The sequence below is a fragment of the Colias croceus genome, chromosome 21 (assembly GCF_905220415.1).
Source record: "Colias croceus chromosome 21, ilColCroc2.1".
Lineage (NCBI taxonomy): Eukaryota > Metazoa > Arthropoda > Insecta > Lepidoptera > Pieridae > Colias > Colias croceus.
In genome coordinates, this window is record NC_059557.1 from 8,725,779 (window position 1) to 8,736,835 (window position 11,057).

The window sequence follows — 11,057 nt, forward strand, 5'->3', positions numbered from 1 at the left end:
AGCGTTCAAGGTTTTTAATTATGTGTAATTAATTTTATAAAAATTGGGTTTCCAATATAAGCTTAGATTGGATTGAATAAAAAAATTTAGTGAGGACAAGAATAATTACCTACAAATTATTTTCTTTTGATCTAAAAAATATTTAATTTTAAGTTAAGAATAAATTTAGCTTTCATTGTGGACATATATTATTTCTTAAGTTGAAATAAAAAATATTAGATAAAGTTGTTAACCCATTAAGCCCCGAGCGGCCCGATCGGCCCACGACACAATAGATTTTCTATTGTGTCTGTGATTCCGTTGCCTGAGTTATTAAAAACGTAACATATTGTTAACGAAATTTAAATTTTTAATGAAAAATAAATAAACTATCACACATACGTAATATTTTAATAATTGCTATACGCTGTAAGCACTTATCCTGACCATATGATGTGTCTCTCAAGACTTAATGTGAAACATCTAACTCATTGAGTACTATTGTTTTAATAAAATTGGTCCTATTAAAAACCACACCACAATGTATATCTGCTTATTATCCAATCCAGATAAAAACAAATAAGACTTGTTAATCCTTCGATTAATAACACAGAAAAGAAAGACTACACAAAGTGGAATTCTAAAAGAAAATCCAAAATTGTTGTAACTAATCAGGCCCTAACAACAAACGGAGTATCTTTATCACTATGTATCTTAAAATAATTCAAAAAAACCCTTACTGCAAATATGTAATATGAATTACTTTAATAATCAGGCGCAAATTATTTTTATAATTTAGAATTTTTTGACATCACTCACATAACAATACGTCCAGGTGTTTATGTCCTAGATTTAGGGCTATCACCCTCCTGTCGCAGTCGGGTACTAAACAACTTATTAACATCAATGCCCTTCCACAAGATTCACCATGAAAACACAACAAAAATATCCTTAACCCATTGAGCCCCGAGCGGCCCGATCGGTCCACGACACAATAGATCTTCTATTGTGTCTGTGATTCCGGGGGCTGAGTTATTTAAAAAAAAACAATTTCTCAATATTCTAGCCACTTACCTTAGCAGCAGTGCGGTTCCACACGAGCACCTTATGCCCCGAGTTGAGCAGATTCTTCACAATGCCACTGCCCATAATACCCAGGCCGAGGAAACCAAACTTCATAGCGCTGGCCTTAATGTTCTTCTCGAGGAGTGTTTCTGATACATTCTCCAAGTCGAGGGGTGGTGTGTCCTGGAAGGAGCGGGGGTTTTAGTTTTTGTGACTTGAATATATGTTCTATGTGAATCAACTAAGAATAGGATTGACTCTAGGTCATTCAAACGAACTAATAATTTAGGTTTAATAACGTCTGCATTTAAATTTCATGAAAGAGTCAGACAAAATAAAATGCACTGTTAGTGAAGTTCATTAATGATTTCTATGTAGATTGTATTTTTCAAACGATATTTCACACGAAATTTATATTCCCGTTCATAATTGAATAACATAGTATGTAATATAAGAATTGAATCATTTTATTGTGCACCTAATTATCCTACTAATAAACGCAAAAATTTGGAAGAATGAATAGATATAATCATGTATGTTTGTCACTCCTCCACGCAAAAGCATTTGGTACAGAGAGATTTATAGTCTGTATAGGAACATGGGCTATTTTTTCCAGCGTTTTTGCCGATGCCAAGGATCGATTCTGCCTTAGGTAAGAAATAACTCTGTGAATTTAAAAATATTAAATTAAAATAATTATAAAAGATTTATATAATTAATTTTCTCATTGTCAATTAAAAAATAATTTTTAACAGTTTAATTAGAAATCATTTAAATTCACACAATTTACGGAAACTGAGTAGCCAAATACCTAAAAAACTTACCTAATATTAACAACTAACATAAAATTTCAATCTACCCTCAACTAACAACCAAAAAAACAACTTACAGGTCTCAAAATATTCGACGGGCGATGCAGCAAGCTGGATTTCTTCGAGAACGAATGATTGAGCATCGACGGCTTATCATTGGCCAAGTCCGAGTCGGTGAAGGAGCGCGACGCACTCTTGGCCTTTTTGCGCGGCGTCGGCTTGAGGCCCGTGGACGAGGAGCGTTTTATAGATTTCACCTTTGAAATCAAACGTATCTATAAATGCCGAGGGGACGTTTCTGTCAGTATTGTGGTATTATTTTTAAAACATCAAAAGCGGTTCATCCCTTTGTGAGCAATGATACATGCGTGTCAATGTTCCTGTTATTATGTTCATAATAAAAAAGTAGGTCAACCTCTTTTGACTGAAAATGGCTAAAAATACAAACAACGTTTTTTTTTAAGTCAAATAATCAAAAGTAACTAGTATTGATAAGTGGATTACGTTCAAGCAACTTTGTTCAAGATACATGCACAGTGCACACAGATCTTTTTTTTCAAACCCTCCTATTTTGTTAACATGTACAGTCAGCAACTAAAGATGCAACAGTGATTAAGCATTTTTATGTGTAGCTACCCCGCAATACTTTCGAATAATGGATTTTTAATTAAATGATATTATCATATTATAATATATTTTATAACCAAAAGCTGAGTTAAAACTAACTAATAATGTTAAGGCCACTTTTCACCTGAACAATGAATAAATGGGACCATCAAAATCTAATTGATTTATTATTGTATGTGTGATGGTATCTAGCTATTTTGAATCGATTTTGTCAAGTTCGAACATTACAAAAAATAAAAACATCAATTGCCTACTTCGTTTGTAAACATAGGGGATGGTTTATATGTAAAATTGTTGAGAATTTTATTCTAAACCTCCACTTAATTTACTACATTAAACATACATTTAGCATAGCCATTACCTAATAGTTCAGTTCGTAAGACAATAGAGTTCGTTAAGTAAATAAATGCAATAAGAAAATCAAATTATTAAAATTAAAACCCTATGGTTTGCGAAATCTTTCCTCCCGTGGTTTGTTTTGATAGAATTTCATGTTTCTTTTTAAGAAAATTAATATGCAATTCGTACTTAACAGATTAAATAATTGGGCCATGATAACTGAGATAATGTATTCATGTAAATGCCCTTACTTTACATCACATTCATACTTAAATAACCTTATTTGAATGTATCATCAAAATAAATTCAGCTATTATTAGATACATATAATATACCATAATTTGGGCGTGGCATTTTGGATAATTCAAAATTTAGATTTAAAAAAAATCCAAAATCAAATAAAAACCCATGGTAGTGCTATACCCGACTACTAGTCCCACACAACACGTATAGAGGTTAATTTTTATTTAATACTAGCGGTCCACCCCGGCTTCGCCCGTGGTATCTACATTTTTACGTTTTCTCTACATAAGAACCATCCTCGTACTTCAAGGAATATAATAAAAAAAGAATTATCGAAATCGGTTCAGTTGTTCTCGAGTTATGCGCTTGCCAACACATTTTGCGATTCATTTTTATATTATAGATTATTAAACACTATAAAAGTAATTCCCAACAACAAAACAAAAAAGATGAAATATAATTTTCACATGTATAATGTATATAGATTATGTGGCTAAATTTTTAATGCAATAGCTTCTATCGCGGGCCTTGAGCGCGGGGACCGAATCGAGAAATTCCGTAACGAAAAAAACCTCACGCTCCCCACTCCGACGGGCGGAGGTGTGGCTTGAAGGCATAGCATGCAATAGCTTTACCGCGGCAGTCCCCGAGTGCCACGCGTCGTTTTTTTAATTAAACTATAAATTTACACGAAAATTCAGTTTATCTGGCACTACTTTGCGCGCTTAACACACACAGATTCACGTGTACGTATGTCGTACACTGTGTCACACACACATAACTATAGATACACTAAGTGTTTAGTGGGCTCCATCTGCCTTTGGTATCATAATAATCCTGAGCTTAACAATATGTTACCAAATAATTTTTATTGTCATAAATTAATTAGAAATTGTGTTGGAAACATTTTAAATGTCATTTAATAAAATTATTATGGAGATTAAATATAGCAATTAATTACAGGGTGGCTCTGAAATACGTTGACAACTTATTTTACGATTTATTTTATTTTTCTTTTATACAGTATATCTGTGACTACTAAATAATAAAAATACAGTATTATTTTAATGTAAATATCTATTTATTTTCAAAATAACCACCTTTAGCTTTAATACAAAGGCTTAAACGTTTTCTGAAGTTTTCGACGATTTTCCGTACCTCCTCTTCAGATATTTTGTCCCACTCACGAGTAAGTGTTGCCTTCAGCGCGTCTACACTTCTGTGTGATGTTGCACAGGCCTTCGCCTCTAGAATTGACCATACGCTGAAATCCATTCGATTAAGGTCTGGTGAAAATGGAGGCCATTCCTTGGAACTTATGAACTCTGGGAAATGGTCCATACATCACTACTGTACATTTGAGGCCCTGTGAGATGCAGTAGAGTCATGTTGAAAAGTCCACGGTTGGTCACCGAAGTGCTACTGGCTCCAAGGAAGAACTACACTCTCTAAAATATCGCGTCGGTTTATTTCTTGATTCATTTTCACACCTTTTTTTACGAAAACGAGAGGAGTTTTGCCTGTTGAGCAAATGCCACGCCAAACCATGACTGAATCCGGTCTATGCCGATGGGGGATAATTGCTGTGGCTCCAGGGCGACTAGAAGAGTAAACTTTATCGTTTTGGCGGTTATGAAACTGTTCAACCTGAAAAATTTTTTCATCGGTGAAAAAAATATTTTTCCACGCTTCACCAGCGGAGCGCGCTTTCAGTAAGCGACATCTTTCAAGGCGTATTTTTTTATCTTTATCATCCAACCGCTGCGCTTTTCGAAGCTTGTATGCTGTTAACTTGAGCTCATTTTTAACAACTCGTTGTAACGTTGAATGACTTACACCTAAATCTCGAGCCATTTTTCTTACCTTGGCTTGTGAATTGCGGGTCTATCTTTGTTTGACGATATGTCGAAGCCTAGGCGTCTTTACAGTTCTTTTTCTGCCTCTTCCCAGACAGTTACCATGATGGCCAAGCTCATCGTAGCGTTTAATAGCAGAAGAAACTAACTGCCGACTGATACCGAGAAGTCGCACTACCGCGCACTGCCGCTTACCAGCCTCATATAAGGATATTATTGCACCTCGTTGAGCAGACATAGTAAAAAATGACTAATTTTTAATTTATTCTCTTCACAAATAACTTTAAGTTGGCGCCAAAACATGTGAAAATAATAATTAAAAAACAAAAGCAACGCAGCATGTCCCATTTTTGAAATTTATTATTTTGAAATTTGTCAACGTAATTTAGAACCACCCTGTAAATTAAACTAATTGTTATATTATTATAATACCATTGACCACACAAAACTACATCTACAAGTAGTATTTTCATAATTAGTAAATATTTTTTATTCAATGCGGTTATGAACAATAGATATTAATAAAATCCCAGAAAATAAAATACTATGCGTTAAATTCCCCTAAAATCATATTACCCATCCAAATCTAACCAGAATCAGTAATTCCATATTCAAAAAAAAAAACATATCAAACTAAAAAAAGCATTCCTTATTTAAAAAAAAAACATATTATTTAAAAAAAAGTTACTCTATATTTAAAAACATATAAATTAGTCATACCAAACTAAAAAATTAAGATGAAAATCAGTCATACCATACTAAAAAACTGCGCTAAATTAGGCCAACTAAGTAACATTACCTGTCCAACAAGCCATGCAAACAACATTCGTCCTTATTACCTTTGGCGTAGAGCTCTTTTTCTCTTTCTTCACTTCAGGTGTTGGTTCCTCCACTGGAGGCTCGTCTGTACTCTCTTTGCGAATGTTGTCCTTTAGTTTGTCGAACTCTTCTTCAGGGTTGCGAGCGTGCTCGTCGATATCACCGAATTTCTAAAGAAAAATGTTTGTGAACAAATATTCGTATATCACTTACTAATTGTTTACGTACTATTTCTGGTGTTCCAAGGTTCTAGTTAAGGTCTATAAGTAGGTACTGTTCTCTTAAATAAATAAATGACAGGCAACATGTAATTTTTTCTTTTATTTCGAAAAGAATAAATTAGGTGTTGTTTTAACCCACAAATTAACAAAATTTTACGACATTTTACATGGAAGCTCAGCAAAAACTGGCCAAATTTTAATTTTTTAACTATTCCTGCAAATCCGACTGAAATATTCTTGGAAATCTGACTGAAATAGTCTCGTAGATCGTCGTTATGATCCATTTTTTTTAACCGACTTCAAAAAAAAGGAGGAGGTTATCAATTCGGCCGGTATATTTTTTTTTTTTATGTATGTACACCGATTACTCCGAGGTTTCTGAACCGATTTACGTGATTCTTTTTTTGTTCGATGCGGGATGGTGTCGAATTGGTCCCATAAAAATTTTATTCGGATAGGCCCAGTAGTTTTTATTTTATGAGCATTTTTGTCTGTAGGTATTTGTAAATTTTGCAAGTGCAAGTTTGAAGTCGGTTGTTTTTAACGCAGTTATCACTTGTGTTTTACTGAAGACATTCTTTATTCATTATTCCCTGCCAGGTTGAAACTATCTTAAAGTTGTTCCTCAAAAAACAATCTACAAAAATGGTCTGATATAATTTTTTCGTTAAATGATAAAATACAAGTTATATTGAACAATATAAATCTCTAATAAAATTTTCTGAACATTTTCGCTTATAACTTTTTTATTTATAGTTCTACGACAAGAAGTTACTGAACAAAAGTTGTAGAGAATTTAATTTGCAACAAATAATGGCCATAATTTTTTTTTTTTTTTTTATCAGATAAATAGTTGAAGAGATATATCGTAAAAACCATATCAACCGCTATTTTCAAGATGGCGGCCGAGGGCAAGGGTGGCGACCCCACAAACTAGGTTTTAGCTTCACACTGACCCCCCCCTACACATCAAAAAAATAAAATTGTGTCCTCTAAAAAATGCAACCCAAATGTTACTTTTCAATGGACTAAACTGCCATGCTAAAATTCCACTACGTTTGTTGCCCTAACCTAAAAAATGCGCTTATACATTTTTATTTTATTTTTTACAATCTCTACATTTTTCTGGTGCATATTACTCTGATAAACATTTTTGAATTTTCTATTTCAATTTTAACTTGTTAAATTTAATAATTTTATTGCAAATTTTTTTTTAAAAAGTTTTGCAATTTAGATAGAAAACCTCGCTAACCCTTGGAAAAGCGGGCAAATATTCATTTTGAAGGCATACAAAATTAATATTAGCTAGTGTTGTTATGAATCCATAAAATAACCCGCGTCTGTAAACTTTCCATGTAAATCGAGATCGATCTATCCTAGCAGCTTCTCGTGTCGAGAAAAAGTTAGTTCTCTGAAAGAGATATGCTGTAGTATTACTGACTATATTGGATCTAATCTTGAGTATAAACATAAGTCAGTCTTTATAAAATTAAAATATTAAAAAAAAGAGCGTGTGTGCCGGGCACACATATTTCTAAGATAACAAAATCGTCGCCTTACTCCATGACGTGACGTTGAGAATCGAATAATTTTGTTGTTTCAAACATACGTCTTGCCCTATAAAGAAGCAAGTACTTTTATTGACTCAGTATACAGGAAGGGCAATAGAAATATACGTATAGATTTTTAAGTCAAAGGAAATTTCCATGGGAATGTGATAATTATTATTCGGAGTAATAACATTAGTGTAGGTACATTAAGTGCACAATAGCCATGTCACTGTCTAGCCTCCTATCTCCAGACGCGAAGTTCGAAGTTATAAATAAAAAACACAGAAACAATAAAAATTTAGGTTTTAAACTTGCACACTACGTCTCTGGAGGAAGGTGGAATTCGTCCATAGAAAAAGGGAGGATCCATCCTAGACCAGTTTGCTCGACTGGCGACCGTTAAGGCCCCGATGGATGATGTCGAAAAGTTGTATTTATGCTCTGTAGCGAAAGCATTTCTCTTCTGCGATTCAGAGCGAGGACTTTAGCGCGTCACAGACTTTTATTCGTTTAACAATATAGGAATATAAAAGGTAATATCACATCTGACAAGAAACGAAATACCTACGGAAATGTAAACAGAACTGATGTTAAATGCCCTTGTTCCCTATCAATATGATATTATAAGTAAAACGGTGTAGACTGTATTTAATAAGTCCCTTAGTGCTGATTTACACAGGGTCAGTAGACAAGTCAGTCGCGGCGCCGAATTTTCGGCGCCGCTACTGATTTTAACTGTTTACATAGACTTCAAGCCTCTGTACTGACTTCAAATCTGTTTACACAGGGTTTTTTTTCGGGTCAGCACTGATTTGCCTTGAATTTGTAGTCAGTTACTGACCCTGTGTAAATCAGCACTTACAGACGTCCGATTTTCTAAAACTTCACAACCAGATGTCAAAGGGGGATGGCATGATTTTAATACTATTAGCTAATAAATAAAAATTATATTATCACACAGAAATTTAGTCCTAAATCACTGATGATGCATAAAAAAATTATTAAGTTATAATTTAATACAAGTGCCAGAGTATTATAAAAAAGAGCTTAACACATACAAACTCATGTTTTTATATTTCTATCAAATATTTATATCATCAAAAAATTTAATACACACTTATAATAAGAGCCAAAAATATATCTATTACATATTAAACATGGGTTACCATTGTCTTAGAGCAGTATTAATTAGTACAGTGTGGAAATGAGTCTTGAGAAAATTAAGAGAGAGAGATATTATGGCACCTAGCACCATCTCTTTCCCAGTCCATAATTAATACTGCTTTAAAACAGCATGATAACAGGAAAGAACAACAATCTTACCTCAGGATTAACAATATACTCCTCAATCTGAGCGATGGCTTCTTTAAAAGCGGTCGTCTTGCACGACTTCACCAGTTGCTCTTTATGCTCCTGGTACGGCTTGATGTTATGTTCCTCGATCCAGGCACTAGACAATAAATTAGTATTAATTTCAGTGTCATTTTAAGTAATTGAATGTTCTTTTAATAAGTATTATTAATGGGTAAAACTTTATAATAAACCTATACTAATCTAATAAAGCTGAAGAGTTTGTTTGTTTGTTTGAATTCGCAAATCTCGGGAACTACTGGTCCAATTTGTAAAATTCTTTCCGTGTTAGATAGCCCATTTATCAAGGAAGGATATAGGCTATATATCATCACGCTACGACCAACAGGGGTGGAGCCACGGGGGTGAAACCGCGCGGAGCAGCTAGTAATTTATATTTGGTAAATAAAAAGGGACCCCCATTTTAAGTAACAATGTAAAATCTTCCCTTAATAATAATTATTCAGAAGTGTCTAGATCATGGGAGAAGCTTGCCATAATTGGCGTGCCATGACGGAGGCCTATGTCCAGCAGTGGACAAACATGGGCTGATAATGATGATGTCTAGATCATAATCCTTATATTTAGCAAACAAAATTATCCTGTACATGTGTAATCATTTGTTTTGCTTATACAAATTAACACTAAACTCTGAAGTTAATTTATTAAAAGAAAAATAAATTAAATTATACAGTAGATACATGCTGCATCTTCATAATTAAAAAATATTCTTAATTCTAACTGGAACCTATATCAGAACTCAATATACATAATACAATATGTTCTTATTGAATATATTTAAGATATTTGCTAATTTTTATAATAACATGTCTCTGTTAGCATGCAATTAACTTGAAGGGAATATTAAATATGTTGACTTATAGTTAGGACAATCGCAAATGCATATAACTGTGGGCTGCATATTGATTCACTGCTGTAATATATTTTGGGTTACATTTCAATATGTACCCCTGTCTTTTAGTTAAGCTTTGAGTTCCCTAATAAAATACATCTTTATTAATAATACTTCTACATAAATCTTTTAAAATTAAGTTACAATTTATGAAATGGTGTCTCTTATTAATTAATTATTGTTAATTTATACAGGAACAAATTTTTTCTATTTACAAAAATATACTAAAATATCTAAAAAGATATTCTTTTTGGTTGCATGAGAATAAAAGAAAATGCTTTATGCTTTTTACTTCTTAAATATTATAACAGTAGTTTGATTTTTAAAATTTAATTCAAATTTTATTGAATGGGAATTTTGCTATAAACAATCAGTCAATTCTTTGATGTTTATATTATTTCAAAACAATATAAAAATCTAGGATTAGGCTAATCAAATGTGGGTCCTGATGATGATGTAATATAATGTGCAATCATTAAATTGTTGGTATAAAATTATAAATATTAAAAGTGGACTTACTAATTGTTCGTCCCAAAGAAATAAATACATTGTACATTCATTGCCTTCTTCGGAGGCTTCAGTTCTGGGGTTGGTATGGCTACCTGAAAAATCATCAAACAATCATATTATAAAACTTTCTCTTCTGTCTCTTAAACTCTTCTTATGGGTTTTTGTTTTGATATAAACAAAAAATTTAATGTACATAATTTGAATGTACATAAATATGTTCCTATACACTTGAATGTACTTTTGAACGTTTACAATGAAAGCGTTTAGTTTAATTTCGGTGTCTTCTCACCAGTGACCGTAATAGCGTCAGCTTTTGTACACAAAAAATTCCCGCTCATTAAAAACATGTTGATTTACATCGAAATTTTCAACAAACAAATTTGGTACGATTATTTCTTGACATCAGTACATGGTTTCAAACTTATTTAAACTTTATTTAGAAAGAGAATAACTTTAAAATAGCGTAACAAGCAGACTCACCCGGCCGGGCCAAGGGCTGAAACCCTTCATTTTAGCCCTGAAACAAAAAATTATATGAGTTACACATTGAACACGTACTAATGTATATATTTACAATATTTTTTTTAAGGTTTTAACTACATACCAAACTAAATCACCAAGTTTATACGCGACAGACATTGTATACGTCCACTTGTTTCCACTTTCCTCGACGAACTAATTCAATGACTACAACAAATTATAGAGTCGTGTAACTTTTCCGCGTCTTATTTTTGTCTATGGTAAAATATAACCACAGAAAATAAACCGGTAAT

The 11,057-nt window shown here is 32.9% G+C and overlaps 1 protein-coding gene across 4 annotated transcripts in view; it reads right to left on the reverse strand.

Moving 5' to 3' along the window:
• Positions 1–11,004, reverse strand: part of LOC123701486 (putative oxidoreductase GLYR1 homolog) — a 56,782-nt gene extending 45,778 nt beyond the window's left edge. For 3 of the 4 annotated variants that reach the window (XM_045648979.1, XM_045648980.1, XM_045648978.1), the window contains exons 1-7: positions 10,889–11,004; positions 10,765–10,801; positions 10,294–10,376; positions 8,835–8,961; positions 5,761–5,910; positions 1,934–2,131; positions 1,054–1,227 (exon numbers count right to left, since the gene is read on the reverse strand). In XM_045648979.1, the coding sequence (XP_045504935.1) occupies positions 1,054–1,227; positions 1,934–2,131; positions 5,761–5,910; positions 8,835–8,961; positions 10,294–10,376; positions 10,765–10,801; positions 10,889–10,923 (804 nt within the window). In that variant the 5' untranslated portion in view covers positions 10,924–11,004. The remainder of the gene's footprint in view (positions 1–1,053; positions 1,228–1,933; positions 2,132–5,760; positions 5,911–8,834; positions 8,962–10,293; positions 10,377–10,764; positions 10,802–10,888) is intronic. The other variant, XM_045648981.1, reaches the window with a different exon arrangement.
• Positions 11,005–11,057: the final 53 nt, after the last annotated feature.